The sequence below is a fragment of the Solanum verrucosum genome, unplaced genomic scaffold (assembly GCF_900185275.1).
Source record: "Solanum verrucosum unplaced genomic scaffold, falcon-dt-bn FXZP01000252.1, whole genome shotgun sequence".
Taxonomy (NCBI): domain Eukaryota; kingdom Viridiplantae; phylum Streptophyta; class Magnoliopsida; order Solanales; family Solanaceae; genus Solanum; species Solanum verrucosum.
Genome location: NW_026019988.1, coordinates 3149099 through 3172537, shown reverse-complemented (window position 1 = coordinate 3172537; position 23439 = coordinate 3149099). Strand labels below are relative to the sequence as shown.

The 23439-nt window shown below is 32.0% G+C and overlaps 6 protein-coding genes and 1 pseudogene across 6 annotated transcripts in view; 2 read left to right on the top strand and 5 right to left on the bottom strand.

Moving 5' to 3' along the window:
• LOC125818919 (very-long-chain (3R)-3-hydroxyacyl-CoA dehydratase PASTICCINO 2-like) overlaps positions 1 to 22375 on the bottom strand; it is a 49840-nt gene extending 27465 nt beyond the window's left edge. The window contains exon 1 of the mRNA XM_049498430.1: positions 22365 to 22375. The gene's annotated coding sequence lies outside the window, so the exon portion shown is untranslated. The remainder of the gene's footprint in view (positions 1 to 22364) is intronic.
• LOC125818914 (glutamine synthetase cytosolic isozyme 1-1) overlaps positions 1 to 23439 on the top strand; it is a 176314-nt gene that overhangs the window by 45952 nt on the left and 106923 nt on the right. The gene's annotated exons all lie outside the window — the stretch shown is intronic.
• The window catches only part of LOC125818922 (uncharacterized), a 196224-nt gene that overhangs the window by 100182 nt on the left and 72603 nt on the right, over positions 1 to 23439 (bottom strand). The gene's annotated exons all lie outside the window — the stretch shown is intronic.
• On the bottom strand, positions 102 to 10045 carry LOC125818876 (receptor-like cytosolic serine/threonine-protein kinase RBK1). Its single transcript, XM_049498389.1, has 10 exons — positions 9897 to 10045; positions 9592 to 9727; positions 8372 to 8456; positions 4129 to 4620; positions 2148 to 2405; positions 1864 to 2018; positions 1693 to 1772; positions 1256 to 1391; positions 973 to 1122; positions 102 to 401 (listed from the first exon to the last, which is right to left on the bottom strand). The coding sequence occupies exons 1-10, from the start codon at positions 10043 to 10045 to the stop codon at positions 255 to 257; spliced, it is 1788 nt and encodes a 595-aa protein (XP_049354346.1). The 3' UTR covers positions 102 to 254.
• On the bottom strand, positions 9887 to 12770 carry LOC125818875 (pentatricopeptide repeat-containing protein At5g65560-like; annotated as a pseudogene).
• LOC125818874 (HVA22-like protein e) lies at positions 14215 to 15798 on the top strand. Its single transcript, XM_049498387.1, has 5 exons — positions 14215 to 14335; positions 14442 to 14468; positions 14922 to 15044; positions 15155 to 15326; positions 15778 to 15798. The coding sequence occupies exons 1-5, from the start codon at positions 14289 to 14291 to the stop codon at positions 15796 to 15798; spliced, it is 390 nt and encodes a 129-aa protein (XP_049354344.1). The 5' UTR covers positions 14215 to 14288.
• Positions 16831 to 23190, bottom strand: LOC125818910 (uncharacterized). The gene is made up of 16 exons (XM_049498419.1): positions 23093 to 23190; positions 22859 to 22973; positions 22634 to 22755; positions 22425 to 22478; positions 22179 to 22295; positions 21496 to 21615; positions 19998 to 20133; positions 19743 to 19913; positions 19501 to 19653; positions 19119 to 19225; positions 18895 to 18985; positions 18494 to 18635; positions 18115 to 18271; positions 17810 to 17926; positions 17446 to 17572; positions 16831 to 17067 (listed from the first exon to the last, which is right to left on the bottom strand). Exons 1-16 carry the CDS (start codon positions 23188 to 23190, stop codon positions 16831 to 16833), a joined length of 2064 nt encoding a protein of 687 aa, XP_049354376.1.

Below are 23439 nucleotides of genomic sequence, written 5' to 3'. Positions count from 1 at the left end.
ATATGTTGTAATGTACTTAATGCAGTTCCTTACTTGTGCTGCTCCGTAAAGAGAAACTCAAAGTTTTAGATGTTGATTCTCTGCGTTAAAATGGAGCAGCATCTCGGAAAATTTCAACCAAACATTAGCAGCCATCGACTCAAACTCCTCTCGCTTTTACATGCTTATATATCAAAATGGATAATAACTAGAATACATAGCACAGCAGAAGCAGAGCTAGGATTGATAGCGTTTGACAAAAAAGTGTAAGAAGATTACTCCATAACGAGCTCCATATGGCGGTTGAGATCCTGGAGATAATGTGTGCTTGTATATTCGTCTGAAAACATCAATGCTCTCCCTCCCATTGACTTCTGCTTCATTTCTACTGGTGCGTTCTCGCCTCTCAATAGCTGAACAACCTGCAGACTCGAAGAAAATGTAACCATTTAGTGAAGTTCAAATTTGATTTGCGGATTGTTCTGTTGTGCATATAAATATCAAATAGCAACTCTTATTCTCACTACAAAAGCATCTTGTAAGTCGCGTTGGATATATGTTTCTCCCTCCGTTTAAATTAATTTTTAGTCCGTTTAAAAAAAAAATGCCTCTTTCCTTTTTTGGCAACTCTTTAATTTCAATTTTCCACGAGATATGTTTAAGACCACAAGATTAACAAACATTTTGGTACATTCTACATATTTTTAGTTTAAGACCAGAAGATTCAAAAGTTTCAATACTTTTTAAAACTCTGTATCAAGTCATTTACATTTAGGTGTTTAAGATCCTTTCTGTTCTAACTCTACAACCAAGAACTCATAGGTGATTGGATCCTTCACACGATCAATCTTTTCAGCTGTGTGCGTTTATAAACTTAACACTCACAAATTCTAGCAAGGATCAGCAACACTCGGAATAAAAATTACAAATGCTGGTGGGAGTTGATATGAAGGACATAAAGGGGACAGATCAAACGTAAAAATGTAGTGTTACCTTTTTCATGTTCGGACGAATGTCAGGCAAGTGGTGAAGGCAGCATAAAGCTGTAAACATGGCGCGTTTCATCTCAACAACATCGTAATCATCACCTAAACGAGGATCTGCTATTTCCTTGATGTTGTTCTTTTGCAACAACGGTTTTGCCTATGCACAATTGTAAGAGGTACCGGATACTTTTCAGAAAACATTGAATGAAACATACTCAAAAGTAAAAACCCTTCAAATGAAGTTACATGACAAATTTGTATGAATAGTGTCAGTTTAAGAGGATCATTACCCACAACACAAGGCTCTTTCGGTATGAATCAACTGCACGACGACCAGTAATAAGCTCCAATAATAGAACTCCAAAGGCAAATACGTCCGTCTTTTCATTAACAATTCCATGCATAAAGTACTCTGGAGCCATATATCTGAATATCAATTTGCAATACATTAGATCACAAGAAAACAACATGAAGGAACATGATCCAGGATTTTCACTTGGGGGTTCGAAAAAATAAAAATATAAAAAATACATTTTGAATGCCCTGGACCGTGAGCTAACCTTTTGCATATTGTTCATAGGATTCAAAATTTATACATGTACATAAACACAGAATATCTACCCTGTATATATACAGGGTAATTTTTGTCGAGGGGGTTCGAGTGAATATCCCCTCGTCCTTCTAGATCCGCCCCTTGTGCAATTTAAAAGTACTAATTTTTACATACCCAAAAGTTCCTTCAATGGGAGAAACAACATGATGAACCCATTTTTCTGGCAGCCACTTTGCTAGTCCAAAATCAGAAATCTGCACAACAAATTGGAAAATGGAACTTCAGAAATCGAGATGAAATCGCACTTCCCAATTGAAGTTTCTAAACGGAAAAAAAGATTGAAACCTGAGGTTCATAATCTTCAGTTAGTAATATGTTTGAGGCAGTAATATCTCTATGGATTATGCGCTTTGGACATTCACAATGAAGATAAAGCAAACCTTCGGCAATACCAGCAGCAACTTTATATCTTATATCCCAATCAAGTCTCTCTTCCGAACCTGAAATGCCGAGTTTTCTGTTTATCAGTCACTCTATAGATATTTCATTCAATGTTAAGTGCATATTTATCAATCACTAAGAAATCAATACTGAACGAACATAGCTAGTGTTTAAAGGGAATACAGCACCATGTATTAAGGAACCGAGACTTCCATGGTGTAAGTACTGAAGAACAAGGTATAAACCGCCATCAGAACTATAACCTATTAACTTAGCAGCATTAGGATGGTTAATGTGAGCAATAATTCCTAGCTCAGATAAGAAATCATCAACTTTGTCCTCGTCGTTCTTCTCTTGCTTAGTTATTTTCTTTACCGCGACTACTTGACCATCAGATAAACGTCCTTTGTACACATCTGCATGTCCCCCTTGCCCGATCAACTTGTCTGTCACATTTCAAGGCATAATTTAGTATAACAAAGGGTTAACTACGTGTAAATTCAGTTGGTTTTCGAGTAATACAGATTATGCAATATCCACTTAAAACGGATTAGATTTGCAAGGAAGTGACATCATTGGTGTAAAATTGTGGGAGCAATGACAATGACAATGACAAGAAGATGCAGAGACATATGTTATCACTTAGGGGTCGTTTGATAGGATGCATTAGAAAAAGTAATGCACACAGTAGCTTGTGTAGTACTAATACCTTGTTTGGTACCTTGTTAAAGACACAATTGTCCCTCAAAACCTTTTCCACATCCTTTTTACCGTTATTTGTGGAGGGCATTTTTGTAAACAAATAATTTATTTTAGAAATTATACAATGCATATTATTTTTAATACACCAAACCAAACAGTGTATAAAAATAATCACAGCATAACTAATACTAACATTATTAATACACCAATTCAACACTCATCTTACACATTCTACCAAACGACCTCTTAATGTGACAAAAGAATCAACTTGGAAATTACACTTTTTGGGTGGGGACAAATAGAAACAAGAAGGACCATAGACATTAAGGAAAATTTAATAAATTGGCCCATCAATAACACATGGCCAACTCTACAAGAAAAAGTTCCATATTTAACACTCTAATGTCTGATAGCTGGCCTAATGTTCAATGTTCTGACATTACAATAGTTCCAAATTTTTGATAGGAACTACCATTTTCTCTTGTCTATCCAGTCTCAAGGACTTGACAAATTAAACCATAGAACTAATATAATTTTCATAGATCAAAATAAGGCACAAAAAATGAAGCTTCTTACAAAGATGATCTAGTGAATGCATCAATCATAGGATGAAATTTACACCATTTGATTCTGTATATAACAAATTTAATGTAATTTTCCTAAAAAAAAATATTATTTTTTCCTTTAGTACTTCAAGAAGTCCAAGTTTACTTTTCACCATGCCCAAAAAAGAATGAGGATCAAGTACAGTCCTGCTTCGGCAAGAAATTACACTAGTTATACATGGTTAAAATTATTTTGTATATATATATATAGTAGATCTTGAAAGTCCTTTGGCTTCTTCGTGTGTTCACTTTTTCATATTTTGAACCCTCTTAATAAAAACCAAGGCTCCGCCACTGTGACCCCAGGCACCCAACATAAAGGGAACTCTAGTGAAATCTTAAGCAGGCATGAGCCTTAATATCTGCAAAGTACTTTATTATATGTCTGTTTGTCTAGTCTTTTTGTAGTTAAATTAATGAGAACTATATAGTAGAGTATATTATTTCATTTAGTACAAAATGGTCCTAATTTGAGACATGACTTTTACATCAAAAATAGCAGATAGGAACTATGTTACTCAGACCCTCCAAAATTATTGTCGCACCCATGCCAAATCCTCCAAAAATGCACAACTTTTTTTGGAGGATCCAAGAAACACCCAACAGTATTTTTGAGAAATCCGAGCAACATAGAATACAACCACCTCTCCATATTCTTAAACTTTGGGTCAAATCAAACGAAGATACGTAAATTGTGACAGGAAGAAAATACCATGTAGAGATGTGAAAATTAGATGCAAGTTATTTATACTTAACAGTATGAAGTTACCTAAACTACCTTATAAGGGACTTAAATATTATTTACACCATCAATGCATATCACTTAAACTCGTGAAAATTTATGAACTATGGATGTATGTACCTGGACTGAAATTATCGGTTGCTTCAACAAGTTCCCCATAGCTAAAATTCCTCCAAGAAGGCTTAGGAATATCATCAGAATCATTAGCCTCTTCTTCAGCACTTCTATTCTTGGACAAAATCCTTCTTATATTTTTTGGTAAAATCATTTCATATCTTAATAATGGTATACTTGACAATCTTCTCATTGACCTTCTTTTTATTTGATCAAAAATATTTTTCCAATAAACACCTTGACTTAATTCCCCTGAAGGTGATGATGCAAAATTGCTGCTCCTATCATCACTGCTGCTAATGCTGCTATTGTCTGAATCCGACGAACCCAATGGGGGAGTCTCTAAAACTCCTCTTGGTGATGATGATGATGAGTACTGATCATCTTTATTGTTGCTGTTGTTGATGTCTTCCTCTTTCTTCTCGTCTTGTTCCTTCTTGACTTCATGTTGTTTCTTGTTTTCTCCATTTTCTTGGACATCAGCTGCATCTCTTCTCCCTACAAAGTTCATAGGCAAAAGAAGCAAAAATGTTTTATCAGTCTTGAGCCCGAAAAGGAGAATGGTTCGTTATAGATTAACAACCAGCATATTTTTTAAAAAAAAGTTAACGACTTTATACGGATTGTTTCGTTAGGATTCGTCATGAATTGGCTAGTTCTATTGCAGCCCTTCTCCTTTATCCCTGCTTGGGACCGGCAATATGAGCACAAATTTATTTGCTTACCGCTTTCTAGATTGATTATTTGTACATACTAAATGAATCTTTTAACATAAATACAGAGTCATGAGCTAAAGTAATTGGATTCTACCAAACCCATAACCAACACTATGGCTCTGCCCCCGGTAAAATGAAGTACACACAAGCTTGTATTCTTGTAAAGATTCAAGCTTTATTGTTACAATACTATTCAAACATCATCAACATACAAGAACATTCACATACACAATAAGTAAAATGAAGCATACACAATCTTGTATTCTTATAAAGATTCAACCTTTAGTGTGACACTACTATTCAGAACATTAATATAAAAGAACATTCATATAACCAATAAGACCAACAAGGTTTCTAATGGAGTAGTAAGTACTTCTTCATAATTACGCAGAGGTCTAGGTTTTGAGCTCTAAGTATGAAGTCGTTTTTATTAGGGATCACTTTACCCACAATTGAGCCTTCAAATTTAGTCGGGCTCCAATAACAGTGCCAGACACCAGTTGGAAAATCCAACAACAACAACAACAAATCTTACCAAGTGGGGAGGTAGAATATACGCAGACCTTACCCTACCTCGGAGAGGACCCGGTGGAAAATCCAAAAACAAAAATATACCCAACAAGCAAAATGAAGCATACACGAGAAATCTTATATAGCTCCGTAGGTTGACTACCTACACTTTTATTATTGGTGACGGTTCGATTCTCCTCCCCATTTCCCCTTCCCCTACCACCATTTCTTTTTAATCTAAAAGGCATACACATATTTTTATGTTATAAAGATTCAATCTTTACACCTATAATGACACATAAAAAGGAAATAAATGACAATAAGTTCAAAAAGAGAAGAGCTAAGAACCTTCCATGGGGGATAAAATGGAATTCTTGTCAAAAGCTCAAATGAAACGATAAATCTTCCTGTGATAATATGCAAGGATAAGAGCTTAAGAAAAGATTTCCATAAACATAATTTGCTCTGAACAATATTTACATTAGAGCATTCCAATCAAATTCTTTCTTCTCCCCTGCAAAAAAAAAAACAGGAAGAGGAAGAAGAAAAGAAAGGAAAAAAAAAGACTCGAGTTTTGTGAAAAAAATAATAATTTAGCTTTTAGAGTTATTTTCTTCGGAAAAAAAAATGGAGGTGAAGCTGCAGAAGTGGAGAGAAAAAAACGGATTTAGGGGGTAATAGAGATACTTATGTTTTTGTACATTTTTATAGGAGTTTTTACCTGAGGTGGCATGTCACATAGCGCGTTTATATTATCTAAATATTAAGTCATGTGAAATTTTATTATATAGCCAGTGTTTGAAGCATAGTGAAAAAATAAAGAAACTTTTTACACTATAATAATGAGGTAGCATAATCAGGTCATATGAGATTTTAATAGTGATATTCGGATAACTATAAGAGTACTTTTGTTTCAATAATATTGATAATATCTTAAAGTAAAAGGATAAATTTGACCCTTTTTCCGAACAATTACACTTTGTTGGATGGTTGTTTGTTATATATATATCATTTTATATTGTATTGAATTTTATTGAACTTAAATATTACATTTAGATAGATTGTATCATTTTTGTTCTGACGTAATACTGAACATTAGCATTTTGAAGGTTAAAATTATAAGAAACATAGGTTACGTGATAAAACTATGATTAAAAAAAATTCTTCATTTTAAGAGTCAAAGTTGGAATGGTTTTGTTGCTAAAATGTGGTTTTGATTTGAATAAAATTTAATATTAGTCATTAATTAACAACTTAACATGATGATATAGTCATGACCAATGTGATGTTTTTTGTGTGTATACATAAAATATAAATTATCACAAAAAACACATTTTAAATAATCAAAAAGTACTCAATTCGACTCCAAATATTAGTGTTTTGAAAAATTAAACTTGATCCAAAATATTTGACGTTTTAGAAATTAGTACTCAATATTGTGTAGTTTAGTGGGTGAACTAAAACTTGCTAATCTAGTTCAATTATGCTTCATCATAAAAATAAGTAATACCTCAACTTGCTAATTTACTTTAATTTATAATTCGATTAATAAAAATAATATACCCTACCAATGTCACTTCAGTTAGGGAAGTGCTGTTGAACTGATTTTTCCCCACAAATATAATATGGGAAAAACATATTGATTAGGAAATTAAAGTAGTCTTTTTACTCCAAATTAATTTCTCACTTTAATTATTGGTTTTCGCAGTTAAATTTATTGATTTGGTGTAAATGTAGAATGACATGAAGTTTTTACCTTGCAAGTTCTAGAACTTTTTACCTCACCAGGTCGGGATTCGGGAAGGAAGAGATGAGAGATCTGTGAACAACAACGAAAGAGAACTCGTAGCTTCCCTCTCACTCTTCCTCACACTTATTTGTTCACCTAGCTCCAAATAGACGCAATCCTTCTTTTGTTTTCTTAATGAATAGAAAGACTCATGATACATTTTGAAATACTAGAAAGGTAAATAGACTCATTTCTTTTCAATGTTTGTCTGAAGACCTACGGTTGATTATGTATTTATGGCTTGAATCTGTGACCTCTTGTTTCAAACAGAGCTGGCAAATATACTATTTCATGATAGTCAAAGAGTTGAATTTTCTAGGGTTTTCTTTTTCTTAACTGAACAACTACTTAAGGCAACATTTTTCCTCTTTTGATAGGATCTTGATCTTGGTTATGACTTTTTTTCATAATAAAGTATCAAAACAGTTAGCATGAAGTCATTAATAAAAGTTCTTACTTATATTAGGCAGTCAAAAGTGGGGCACCAACCTATAGAGCTAATGCAAAAAAAAAAAAAAAAAAAAAAAGAGATTGCCCAACGTATCCCGTGTTCACACAAGGTCTGAGGATGGAATGTGATGTAAGCAACCTACTATGATGCAAGTAAACACAAACACAAGGTCTGAGGATGGAATGTGATGCAAGCAGCCTACTATGATGCAAGTAAACACAATTGATTCTGACTGCTCAAACCGTTGACCTATATCTCACATTGAGACAATTATGTTGCTACTCTGAGGCTACCCTTACCAATTGAAAGTTACAACATGATGAAATATAATGTAAATGATCAAGGAACAAAGTACTTGGGTTAATTTGGTTGTTTCACAGTGAAGACCTCCCTTTTGGGTCATGGGATAAACATATGGACACTAGTACCACATATTAAGGTTTTTTTCCTTCTTTAGTGTTCTCCATTCATCTGACTAATCTGAATTCACATTGGATAAGCTTGTACTAATGGGCATAAAGTGCCATCTATCAAGAAGTCTTCAACTGGTGCAACTTGACTCTACTAATGTGGGATGTTTTGTGGATCAGACTGTCTTGAATTCAATTTAATTTATATACCAAGTAGAAAATTTGTACATCCAGTACAAAACCACTTTGGCACCTTCAAGACTCAACCATAAAGGACATTTTACAATTCAAGAACAGAATGAAGTGGTGAATCTTGATCAGAACCAACTAGTGTCAAAATTTTATATAAAACAAAGAGCACTTGAAGACTAACAGCTACACCAGCATAACTCGATCTCGTAGGAGGAACTATCTTCAACCCAAACAGTTTCCATCTCTTCAATTGTTTGTATTGCTCTCTGAAAACCACATGAAAACATTGATCAGAATCTTTTGGTCATTCATAAGAAGAAAAAGGCACCATTTATAAAGATCACATAAGACCGACCAAATCAACTAAAATCAAATTCCACAAGACCTTGCAAGCCAAGTGTTGTTAGGACCATAAAACTGTTAACTAAACGCCATGGGGATAAAATATATCTCAAATAGTATTCAAATGCTTCCAATTGGTAGAAAATCAAATGTTCATAATATATATATGTGCATCATGAATAGTTCTATAGAACAGTTGTGAGACTGCACAAATGTTCAGCTTATCAAGTCCAAGCATTGCAAATTCATAATAAAGTAGAGGGGTCATGCCCCTCTCGCATTTAAAAAACGGAATAACCACTTTGTTGCAAATTCATAATAAAATTAGTTTTTTTTAAAAATCAGAATAAAAAGAGGTACTACACCCGCAAAATCAGGAATCACAACCCTTTCACATTAAAAATGAAGGAAATCATACTCTTGCAAATTCATAATAAAATAGAGGAATCACACCCCTTCTGCATTCAAATATAGGAGTATCATATACTCGCTAATTCATGTACATACTTGCATGTCTCAGCTTTACAACAAGCATTTATGAACAACATGTATGTGTAGAACTCTGTGTCCCATCTGTTGCATCAGGTCAGCAACCTCTCAAACATCATCTCTTTGAGCCCAGCTGCATCAACAAAAAAGGCAGAGGGAAAGAGGAGAATCATAATCTAGAAACAAGATAGGCAAATAAAAGCAATAGAACCTCCAGAGAGTAGCGAAAGTGGAAATTTAAACCGATATGCTAATCGACATTCCTTCCTTTTATTTTTACTCCATTAAGTGTTGGTCCAAGGTCTATCAAAAGTATATATTGTAAGCTACGCTGATAACAAAGTTGTTGTAAGCAGGTACACATCAACTGTAACACTAGTCATACTTGTCAATTAATATGCTATATACGAAAGTATTCCTATTTAGCACTCATTTCTTTTGTCACGGTCAAAGCACTTTGCATCCTGCCTTTACAACATGCCTTGAGTAACGCATCATATTTATACGTGTCAAGCTCCGAATCCTCATTTTTCACTTTTGCAAAATATTCACAAGTTATTCCAATATTACCGGGAGATGCCTACCCATGCATAATGGTTGTATATCTGACTCACATCGACTAGTGCTTGCAGGTAACATATCGTCAAAATATTGTACAGCCTTCTCAATCTGTATCAAGTTAAAGATAAAGTGAACAAATGAAGAGCTAGAGAAAACAATTGCATCAAATAACGCATATGTTAGCACCAGAAACTGAGACATCATTTTGTTCATCATTTATCCACTTAAAAAAGCATCGAGAGCATGAGAGAGATGAACAATAGAAGGAGAAATACAAGAACAAGTTAAGAAAGCAAAGGTAACTTGCATGTTACCTCTCAGGAGTAGCTACATTTACTATGTGATGACTCTGAAGTGATTTCTTGAAAGGAAAATTCCCCTTTAACTGAATAGCCTGCAGGCATGGAAATGAAATATCTTTATTCAAGCAACAGCATATCAAGGTGTATATGAAGATCTCCATTATTTTTTTAAAAAAGGAATCCATTTTAAAAAGGTGCACATGAAGAATCACAAAAGTAGGAATTTCTTACTTTATTTATTGTCAGTTCTATCAAGTCCCTCTAGCATCAATGAATATGTATAAGCACTGAGCCGAAAACGATTTTTCTCCATGATATCTAACAACTCCAAACATCTATCTACAAGTCCTCTCTTAAGTAAGCCATCAATTAGAAGTTTCCAAGCTACTTCATCATTATTGTACCCGCAACCAAGAAGCCTAAAGAAGGTCGTCTTAGTATTCTCATTGTTTCTGTCATCATACAACCCACACACAAGGAGCTTGTATGACTCTAAGTGTGGTAAAAAACCTTGTGTAAGCATAGTGTCAAGAAACCTTGCTGCATCCTCATACATTTTCAACTTGCAACAATAATTTACCATTGAGGTATATATATCTTCACCAGGAGATATTCCACAACTCTGCATATGATCAAGTAACCTCAAAGCTTCCTCAAGGTGTCCTTCTCTACAGAGTCCAGTAGTAAGCGAAGTAAAAATGCTTGTGTTTAGAGGACAGCGATGTTCCACCATTTTATCAAAGAGTTCAAGCAAAGTTTCATATTTCACCACTTTCCACACGTCAGCAATATTAATGAAACTAGCCTCAGTTTTGAGATCAACTCCTCCTTGTGACAAATGTTTGATCAAAATAGAATAAGTGTACTGAGAAGGTTCATGACCAGCATCGACCATAAATTTTAGCACATCAAAGGCCCGATTCAATAATCCTGCACGACCATAGCCATCAATCATTACTGTATAGGCCATCACATCTGGCATAACTCTTGCCTCTGCCATCTTATCTATTACATCATCTGCTTCTTTCAATTTCTCTTCATTGTAATATGCAACCAGAAACGAAGTGTAAATGCATACATCAGGTTTGTGTCCCATGGAAACCATTAAATGAAAAACCTTATAAGCTTGGCCAAAGGCAGATTCTTTTAGTAGTTGCTCAATCAAGATACTGTAGGATTCAATTGTGGGTTTAACACCACTTCCTGGCATCATTTCAAGTAATTGGTCTCCTTCCAGCTGTTTACCCTACTTACACAACCCTTTAATTAGCACATTATAAGTGCATGCATTTGGAGAGCAGCCTTCCTCAATCATTTTCTTAAACAATGTCAAAGCAACATCAGCTTTTTCAGCTTTGCAATATCCGTCAATGAGAGCAGTGTACATTGCAACATTAACCTTTATACCCTTCTCTTTCATAGAACTAAAAATGGTGGAAGCTTCTTCAACTCTGCCTCTTTTACACAAGCCATCAACCAGAGTACAATAAGTCCACTCATCAGGAGCCAAATCGTTCTCTTCCATCAATTTAAGCAACCTAAATGCACTACCTATTTCACCCTCTTTACACTGTCCATGAATTAACAAGTTGAAAGTGACATCACTAGGAGACATTTTGCGCTCAAGCATCTTATCAAGTAGTGTCATTGCCTTATGCACCTTCTTTATCGTACAAAAGCCAGAAATCAATTCATTGTATGTACGCACATTTGGGATACAATTATTGGATTCCATCACATCAAAAACATCTAGCGCGAAATCAACCAAACCTTGCTTACAGTAGCCATCAATCAAAGCATTGTATGTCACCACATTCGGAACTAGTTTCTTTTCCAACATCACATTCAGTAACCCTCTCGCTTCGTCAAGCTTAAAGTCTTTACACAAGCCATCAATGAGCACAGTATAAGTATGAACATTCGGCTCACAGCCCTTCTCTTTCATCTCATCAAACAAACACAACGCTTCTTCCCTCCTATCCAATCCACACAACGCATCAATCAGAATCATATAGCTCCTAACATTCGGACAACAACCATCATCTCCTATTCCCAAAAACAATTCCATCGCCTCATCAATCCTCCCCCTTTCACACAACCCGTGAATCAAATTGTTGTACGAAACCACATTCCTTCCACAACCCTTCTTAGGCATTTCCTTAAACACCTTAAAAGCACTATCCACATCCTTTCTCCTACAATGCCCCAATACAAACGACGTAAACGTATGCGTATCAGGATTCAAACCAGCTTGCAAAATCTTACTCAAATAAAACTCAGCCTCAATAACATTACCCAATTTACAATAAGCATTAATCATTGTATTAAAAGTATAAATATCAGGCTTAATCATATCACTCAACATCTCATCATACACACATTTCATATCATCAATCATAACAAACCTCGATAAACACATCAACAACTTGTTATAACCCTAAACATCAACTTTAAACCTGCACCTCATCTCCCGAACAAAACCCATCACGAAAACAGCATCATCCCGGGTTTCGCAAGATTTAACATGGAAAGTCGAGTTTTTTCAGCAACCCGGAAGAGGTTATTGGAAATCAAAATGCGTAAAAGGGGTGCGTAAGATTGAGGATTGGGTTTGAATAAAGGGGTATTTCGGGTAGATAAATAATCGAAGAAGGAGATTACAATGTGGGGATTGAGATTTGGGTTTTGCGATAGGAAAGAAGAGAAATGAGAAGGGGATAACGAAGGAATAAGGGTGTTGAGAGAAGGGTGTTTTCGCCAATTTGGGTTCGAAAGGACGGAGAGGAGGTGTTGGTTAATGGAGGAAGAAGAAGAAGAAGTGATGGATTTGATGAAGAAGAGGGAAACTGAGTGAGCTGAACGCAACGCCGTTGATAGTTGCATCATTGTATGATTGGGAAATTCAACGGCAGAGATGAAGAGAACTCCATGTAACAGTACGAAAGAGAGGAGAAAATTTAGCTAAGTGTTACAGATCCATTGGAGCTGAGAAATGGAGCTCTGCTGGTTAAGTTGAAGACGACGACGACAGGTGTTTTGTTTAAATTATTTTTTGTGTACTATTTTACTTAAATAAAGGATGTATCGAAAATGTTGAAAATAAATCAGTTTTGGTCCTCTGTGTTCTTCATCAAATATTTAACGAACTTTATTAGTTAAATTTGATAAAACATGAAAAGAAAATTAAAATTACTAAAAAGTTACCTCAAATCTTAGAAATTACGACATTGAAAAACTATATAAAACATCTAAAAGTTATATTAAAAAAACTGCATCAAACTCTTAAAAAATGACCAAAATTAGTAGAAATCAGCAAAAACTATACCTTTAAATATAAATTTTTGCTAAAATTTTTTTCATAATTTCTATCGATTCATTAAATATTTAATGAAGATTAATTATTGGTGTAATTAAAAGACCAAAATAGTTTAGAGCATACTTTATGGGTTATTTTGAACCAATTCACCAACATAAGGGGCTATTTTTGTAATTTTCTCTTACTCTTTATTTCATTTTTATTCTTTAATATGTTATATTCTTCTTCTTTTTTCAATTTTTTTGTTTTCGTACTTACATTTTTTTTATTATTATTTCTAATACTAAAGTTTTCCTTTTTTTTTCTTTTTTGGCTTTCTTTATTTCTATTTTATGTCAATTAGGAATGTTAACTAATGATTATTAATATGCTTATACATTTTTACAGCTACAAATGCATAGTTTTTTCAAGAAAATTATCATCAAGATGAATATTCATGGTCATAAAGTTTATAACTAGTATTAGTGTATAATAATAGTTTGATTTGACTTTCTTAAAGAACCCATTCATATACTATTACCATTTGATCGTAAATGGAGGTATTAATATAATATCAATTTAAGATATTGGGATAACATCCATTTCTAATCAGAAGTTTTGATTTTAATTTTTGAGAAAAAAAAAAGTTATTTATATCGGACACCAAGTGAAAAAATCAAAAGAGCAATAGAATTTCAGAAACTTCAAACCGATACGAGTAACAGATATCAAATAGAAGAAAAAAAAAAAAAAAAGGCGATAAGAATTTCATAAACTTCGAACTTTTGGACAGCATCTCTTCTCTCATTTTACTATTTTCATGATCTTGGTATTAATTAAATACTCAATGTAATGATGTGTTATTTACTTTGGATCTAGTTAATGTATTGCTTAATTAATAAATTAAGTTCAGTTGATCTGTCATGTGCTAAACCTAGGACACTACGTTAAAGCAAGAACCTGATTCCAATTTGTCCTAGTCCTATAAATATACAATTCTTCAACTCAAATTACTTTATCATATAATTTTTCATTATTTGCTTAAGTTGTTTATTTTATTTTATTTTGTCTCTAAAGTTTCTTTTGGAGCATTTAATTGAAGAGAAATTATGGGTCATTTGTGGACTTTGATCACTAGTCTTCATACTCTTGCTGGGTAACATTATTATAATCTTTTATTTCCTATTTTTGTCATTCTGATTTTTTACTTTTTGGGGGAAATTCTTGAAAATGACAAGTTGTATTTTGTATTAAAATTGCAGGCCTGTGATGATGTTGATCTATCCTCTGTGAGTAGTAATATTCTTCTAAATAATTAATCTCTCATCTCCCGTTTATCCTTCGCGCTACGTTATTATCGAACCCAAATATACGTCTATTATGTGAAATACAGAAATAGTATTATGTTTTATAAGGTTCTTTACCTTCTTTTTCTCATTTTGATGTGAAATTTGCATAAGGTGTCATATGTATCTCTTTTTCACAAGTATATAGTTATAAATTTGGTAATAATTTATTTATTTATTTTTATCAATTCTATATTTATGAGAGTTTGGTGAAATAGACATGTCTATAAAGATGCAAACTATCTATATTTAAACATAAAGACCTTATGAAGCTCTATAAAGATGCAAACTATCTGCACCTGAACATAAAAGACCGTATGAAGCTTCAAAAAATGCTAGTTTTTTCGATTGCCTTGATATGTTAAGAATTTTCATATATATACAAATATTGTGTAGGTATGCATCAATAGTAGCTATAGAGAGTACATCTAAATTGGATGATGAACAATGGCTTGCTTATTGGATTCTATATTCTTTTCTTACACTTGTGGAGATGCTTTTTCAACCCATTCTTAATTGGTAACTAAGTTTCTCTCTTTTTTATTCTTTTTATTTTTGTGAAAATACAATTTTAAGAAAATAATTTACTAACTTTATTTTTAAATTATTATTTTTTTGATAATTATTAGGATACCAATATGGTATGATGTGAAGTTGATTGGTGTGGCATGGTTAGTTTTGCCCCAATTTAGAGGAGCTACTTTTATATATGAGACTTATGTTAGAGAAAAATTAATGAAGAAATATGGAGATCAAGGAAAGTCAAACAAGAAATCTGTTCACTTCATGACTCAAAAGAAGGTGAGTTAATTAAATAAGCAAAATTTGAATGTGTTCATTTTTTAATAGTTATATTAATAAAGTGTTAGTAATACACTTAGGAGTCATTTGATCGGTGGACAAGCTATTTCGAAATCAATAATAATGAAATTATAATGTTGAAATTTAAAATAACATGATTATTTAGTGGATATTACTTTTATTGTTTGATTCTAAATTATAATATAATTTCTTATTTCATCAGTCAAACTGCCTGTATTTATTTTTAAAAAGCACACAATTTTCTTAAAACTTTATAATGATTATCTTGATCTAGGGATTGAATCTTTCTTGTATGTCAAAACAAATTAAATTTTGGCTTAATCTTCATCTTTGCTCTAAACAACCCCTAAGTAGATCATTAATTTTGCAATCATATTGATTCTTATTTGACCATGTATAATTTACACAATATATTTTGTTGGTTAATTAGGAGGAGGATGAAGCTTACTGAAGGAAAATACAAGAAATGCTGACCATTACTCAATGCACAACTCTAACCGCTTTGATCAAGGCAGATTCAAGATCTAAAAATTATGAGTTAACTAAAGTTTATTATACGTACATATTCGGTGAATTTTCAACAAATATATAGAGTTTTCACCATACTTTCCATACTATTATGACCAGTGTATAACTAATTTTAGCTTTTGGATCCAGTATATCTTATAAATTATGGTAGAATTTCAAACTCGTTCATTGCTTGGGAACTTACATTTTCATGTTCTATATTACTCACACTACTTCGCTTCTGGCGAAGCCAAGAATATTTAGTTTTGCAAGGTTGTCCTTACTGATTCATATAGGATTTTACATGCCACATGCTACGTAAGTCAAAGCATAAGGTAATAATATTTTCGACTATTGAACTTTCGCCATCCAGGACGAAACATTTGTGGTGTTTCACCTAGTTGCATGACGTCTGCATTTGCTCTCCATAACCCCGTCTTCATGCCATTATACTACAATACTTTTTTTTATTCGATATCTAATATAACGTAACCTTAATTATTTCATATTTACAATCACGTAAGATCTATAAATAAATATTTAAAATCAAATCTCTAGTGTTTGCTTCATTTCTCTCTTTTTGAGGAATCTACAAATCAAATGTTGTTAATTAAGGGTACCACCGCAGACACAAAGCTCACTTTCCCCAATGATATTGTTTATGCAGCGGAAACCGTTTATGTTTTTTAATAGTGACAGAATCAAGATTTTTATTGAAATTTATATAATGATAATAATATAAACAAATGATGCTCGATTTTATTATCTAGTGTTTATCGGCTATTATATTAAACCGAAGTAATAAATGAACGAATTGTTTTCATAACTTTTGATATGATACGAGAACGTTATAATAACAAGAGCTTTTATTTCTCAAATAGACAAACAAACATATAAAAAAAAAGAATAAATAACAAATGAATAAATTAAATTGTACCCCTACAACTTTCTCAAAAATATGTATAATCTCTCATATTTACTGTGGAGGTCCTTCGAATCTAATATAATCATACATTACTCCGTTAAAAGGGCTACCACCTCTAGCTTGCGTTAAATATATTATATTTTCTCCGATTTGTAAATTATAGCCCGGAATTTCAAAAGTGAAAAGTGAGTATAGTCCATGAATTCCATGTCTTGCTATTGCATTACTTTGTCCAATTCCTGGGGTCTGAAAAGTTGGCCTTGGTATGATTGGGTTGTTTATTCTTCCCTAAAATTCAAACAAACAAAAAAACACAATAATATTAATATCCAATTATATATAATTTAACAAGAGACTAGGAGAAAAGTAAGAGATTAAGCAATTTATCGATAAGATTTAACTTGTATGTACTGACAATAAGGTATCAAAGAGGCTAAAATAAGTCCAATTAATAAATTATAAGTGTGTCCAATGATCTTATGGCTACGTAACGTTTTATACATAAAAAGTCATAAACACATTGTAACAAGATTTCTCTTGTGTCAATGCTATATATGTAGTCCAAATTAATCATAGGACAGACTAAAATGAAAAAAATGTATCATATAAATTGAGACGAGAAAGTATGTTAGAGATTAGAGAAATGGAGTTTATTAAGCTACTTACTAGCAAATGAGAAGAAGTGGCAGAAGCCAATGCTATATGTAGTGTATAAGTTCCACTTGGATCCACAGTTGAAAGATCAAATAAAATTTGCCATGTTGTTGGTATATATTGTTTATGTACAGTCCTCCTGCAATGGCAAAATCCCAAAAATGAAAATTAAAAATTGTCAATAATACGTTTTTTTTTTTTAAATGGCAGCTCGATCGGTGTACTAAGGTCTTACTATACTTATGGTTCAGAGAAACGTAGGATCACATATGCAGTTTTATCCTACATTTCTAAGAGGTTGTTTTCACAGCTCGAATTCATGAACTAAATGTCACGTGACAGTAATTTTATCAATTATTGCAAATTAATTAATTACCTGGTTACATGGGCATAGAACCAATCTTTTGTGTAATCACTAACACCAACTCTGTATACTAAATCTTCATTAGGATATAAATCTGTATAACGATCCCATAAACCATATTGTCTAAACCTGCAAATAACAAAAGATATATCAAATTGAGCAATATTTAATTAGTGTATTGATTATAAGTCTTCTTATACACTTATTATTTTACATGCAATAAGTATTCATGTACATATTTGTTACGTCGTCGATCGATAATATATATAGAAGTTGAACCCATAAAACAAAGTGAATTAGGTTTAATGAAAACTTACCTATGTGTAGTGTTGATGAATACATGGTTGGTGAGGCTAGGCAATGGATCAGGCACAAAAAATTCAGCAGCAGTTCTATCAGGAATTCCAATTTCCCATAGAGTTGGACCATTTCTTGGAGGATTATAAACTAGGTCACCTAGATTATATTCACTTCCTGCAACCACAAAATTAATAAATTTATTATTGAAAATTTTATTTTCGTGTGACATATAGGTCACAGGTTTGAACAGTGAAATATCAGGGCAGATTGTCTACAACTCCACATCAACCGGACCTTTACATGATTCGTGTGAGAATGTCAGAATGTTTTGTGTACCAGACCAGACTGCTCATTTATTATTGAGAAAAAGGAAAAGAAAAAGAAAAGAGAAAGAACCTTGAGTGATGGTAAAGTTAAGGTTGTATTTGTAATCTCCAATAACTCCAGGGACCCATGAGTACAAGTTATAAGTTCCGGGTATAACTCCATTAATCTTGAAATATCCAGACTCATCTGTTTGAGTCCAAAATTGATAACCCTAAGCAAAAAATAAAAGTTAAAAACACAACAACTTTAATCTTAACATTTATATAAAGATTACTTCATTGATCATTACATTTATGTGAACTTATTTGATCAGACATAAAATTAAAGAAAGACACACTTTTGACCTTTGTATGGCTATAAAATTGTAAAAATGAGAAATTTAAAATTAAACTATTTTTAAATATAAGTTATCGATCTTTTTTAAGAACCTAAAAAAATGTCATATAAAATGAACGTGCGCGACTTAATACCTTGGTCTCAGTTTGCCATGATCCAACATCTCCAGGCAGGGCCAATCCAACATATGCAGATTTTGCATAAAAAGGATCTTCACTTATGTACCTAACCCAAAATCACAAAATATTCGGTTTAATAAGTGAAAGAAGGGTATTTTTAAAATCGGAAAATTATTATTCAATAGATGAAAAAAGAGCAAATATAAGTCATTTTTAATACGTTAAGAGCATTATTATACCTGTCGTTGACCAATAATCGACCGCTAACTGTGGCCCGTTCATTGGCTTTGAGATATTCTTTTGATTGTGGGAAATCATATGGCCATTTTTTAGTTTCTTCAAACATCTGCAAATGAATAAAATTTCATTTTATATATATATGTTAGTTTGTATTCATCAAAGATACATAATGAAATAAATAAAAATGGTGTTCGATCAGATGATCTCACACATCAACATGTTACTAGACAAATACAGCAGAATTTTGTAACTTTAATTCATACCTTATTATATTTGTTTAAATACGTACGTATAATAAACTTTAGGACCTATAACGTTTAGATTCTAAATCCACGTTCATACATTACGACTTACGAGAGTTGAATATGATGATTAAATTACCTGTCTTTTAGCATCCTCCCAAAGTGTTTGATGGTTATTACCAGAATCTGAGTTGAGATAAAAGAAAACAGGACCAAATACTTTTTTCCATGATTCTCCATCTTGTAGATCCACTCCTAATTGTGGACCTATATAATGGCCACTAAAAAATGTCTGCAAAAAAAAAAAGTATGTATATATATTAAGAATTAAAGAAAAATGTGTCACGTAAATTGAAACACATAATACGTAAAATTACTTACAGCTAGAGAGGTGGGACCAGAATGAGAAGTAAGATCTTGTTTCATTGGTCCACCACATGTATATTCATTAGTTGGTGTAATCACCCAAAAACCTACATGTGGATTATTACAAATCCATCCATGTACTTTGATATCTTTGTTATCAGAAGAAAATTGGTACTTGTCATCAACCTAAATACATGTAAAGTTATCAACACTAATTATTAAATGTAATTATGGAGAAAATTAAATCCTTTAATTAATAATAATAATTACCTCATAGTTGAATGGAGAGTTGGATGGATGTGTTATTTGAGTAGCTTCTTTATAGCCAAGGACTTTTCCATGGGATATATCTTGATTAGTAGGCATTACCCTTTGCCTATCATCTGATACAGCCATGTAGTGGAACCTAAATAATATAGCAAATAATTCATTAATTCACCAAAATTATAACAGTTTACTTGAAATAAAAATAAATAATAGCAAATAATTCATTAATTCACCAAAATATCTACTATTTAGATACAACTCGAGGTTAAAGAGCAAGGGCGAAGCTACCAGCAACAACAGATATATAATAATCAGTTGAACATCATTAATCGAGAAATTATAGTATGCATATATATAAATGGGAAAATACATAAAAAAAAATCTGAACTTGGTCAGATAACTTACTTTAGTACTTAAACTATACAGGCGTTTAAATACCCCCTTAAGATCTTTGAAGTAATTTTTTTCCACCCTGAGACTATAACACCACTCTCACCTGCCACGTAAGCGCCACATCATAATCATGTAGGCACCATGTCATTAATCTTTATTTCTTTTTTACTTATTCACTATTTTTTCTTAAACACTTTTTAAAATTAATTATATCAATTAATTAATTTATAAATGCATACCCCCACCCCCACCCCCTCTCTTTCTTCTTCCTTGTTGTTCACCATTATTCCAACCTTCAATAGTTTCTTTTCTTCTTCTTCACTATTCAACAATTTTTTAAGTCACTTTAAAGAAGAAATTCACATTATCTTCTTCGAACCCTCCCAACGAATTTACCCTCTTGGAGAATGGATTTTTTTGAATGCCAATTTTTTCTTGACAACTCAAATAAGAAATGAAGATTGCATAAGAAAGTTGATCCAAAAAAATATAAATTTTATGAGAAATGTTTGAATGATCTAAAAATCAAAATGGGTCGCTCAAAATTTAAGAAAGTTTACATTTGCCAAATCGATACAAATAATAGAGTGAAATCGACGTCAATAAAATGACATTGCTATTGAATTTTACGGATTAGTTAAAGATTAGTGGAATGAAAATAGTGGATAGAGGTGGGGAAGAAGATGGAGGAAGAAATGTTTTAATGGAGAAAAATGTGTATTGAAAAAGACAACCAAATAAAAATAAAAAAAATTAAAGAAAATAAAAAGGGGACCCACTAATTTCATTTACCTCTTAATAAAGAAAATTTACATATTTGAAAGACTTAATATATATAAAAAAACTATTTAAATAATTTGTTATATATTGGCCAATAAAAAAAGGCCATCTGTAGGGTTTTTTAAAATTACGTTTTTTTTTTCTCTTTTTTCACGCACTTTCAGGAGAGTGCACTCATTCTCTCTGCCACATCATCCCTTAGGGGGTGTTTTAATCACTTAAAAGATGTTAAGGGGGTATATAAACAGCCGTGTAGTTTAAGTACTAAAGTAAGTTTTCGTGCCAAGTTCAGGGGGGATTTTATGTCTTTTCAATATATAAATCTTACAAGTTTTGACTGAGCTTGATTGCAATTCTTGCTTCATCTACTCTAAGTGCAGGCATTCCCTCTGAATGTTCAAATTTTCCATAGGAATAAAATCCTGAATTTCCTCTTAGCATCACAAACCTGCATTTTATAATATTGTTCATGAAAAAATTAACATATATTTATTTTAAATTACAAAACAAAAAAATAGCAACAATTTACTTACGATACTTAATTAGTTGACATTCACAAACTCACAGTATTGATATAATAATATATGGAAAATAATAGTTCTGATCTCTCAGTTATTGATAAATACAAATTTTAGTCGGAGTGATAAATGACAAAATATACATGTAACCATCAACAATTAAAATGTGTATAAATGGTTCATTTATGTAGGAAATATATTATATTTGGACAATTTTAGGAGCATATTACATTATATTACCCTTAAATATAAAGTAACAATACAAATTTAACATAACACATGAGTAATTTAACGGCATAGCTGTTAATAATTTTGAAAACTTGTGAATGTTCATATGCAAAAGTGATTAAAAGTGAACATTTCAAGTAATTGAAGGTTAAACATGCTTAATTAGATATTGCAGAAACTAAAATTAGAATTTATCAATATTTGAGCGATAAAAACTGCTATTAACCTTATATATATATATATATATGGAAAAAAAAAAACTCACCTTTTGTCGATGTTTAGAGGAAGATCATGGTCTGCACTGGAACTCCACGTTTTTGTAAAAGAAACTTCAACTTTATTATCATCTTGTGATATAACTTTGAATTTTTTCATGAAAAACCTGAAATAAATATTTTTTTTACATACATAATTAATTAATAATAAAGCACACAACATATTTATGTATGTAGTATAAAAAAGCAAAACTATATAGTTTTTCATATATTAACATAAAATTTAGAGTACTTACGTATCAAAAGTGCCACCCTGGTCTTTTGGAAGTTTCCACATGACATCCCAATATCTGCATTTGGAAAAAAAATTAAATAAAAATTATTAAATACAATTGGAATTCAAATATAATTATCCTAACTTTGTAACTTTATATTATTATCCTACCCTAAATTATACTTTATTATTGTAGTGAAAAGAATAGAAATTTTAAATAAAAGTACTTACCCTCTCCTTACTTCTAGATCGCTTTTTTCCAGTAGATTATCAATTCCATTGTAACTTATCCCAGAAATATGTCCAGTTGGATTTGTTAGAGTAAGTTGAACAATGCCATTATCTATCACCACCTAATAACAATAATAATATCATAATATATAAGTCATCACTCACATAACATTATTCGTAATTAAATAATTATAACGATGACAATATATTTAGTGTAATCCTTACGTATTGATTTGAGATGTGCAGTGTGACTGGAGGAGGATGCATCATATCAACATGTCTATGTGTGACTGGAGGGGGATGCATCATCTCATCATGTCTATGATTTACTCGGGTATGCCTATAATAATTAGACAAATAAAAAAAATCATCAACAAATATATATATATATATATATATATATATATATATTTGAATTATTTCAGTTTACATTCGTATAAACTAGTAGTATAGTAGTACCTTGCATGATGCATCGTCCTCCTCGAAGTAACAATCGAGAAAAGTTGTACTATAATTGTAAACCAAAATAAAATTCCTTTCATCATCTTTCCCATCATAAAACACTGCAAGAGAGCAACTATCAACATTAAAGACGTTAAATATATAATTAAGTAAATAAAAGTATATTAACATGTCACGCAACGGATTAGAGCAGTGAAATATTCTGAATCTAATTCAATACTCCCTTAATTAACTTTTACTTTTGTTAACTATTGAGTGGAAATTATTAACCTTTTAGGCTTAGGTAAGATAATATATAGTAGTGGAAATCAATAAGAAAACGTATTTCATCGAAACTAGAATAT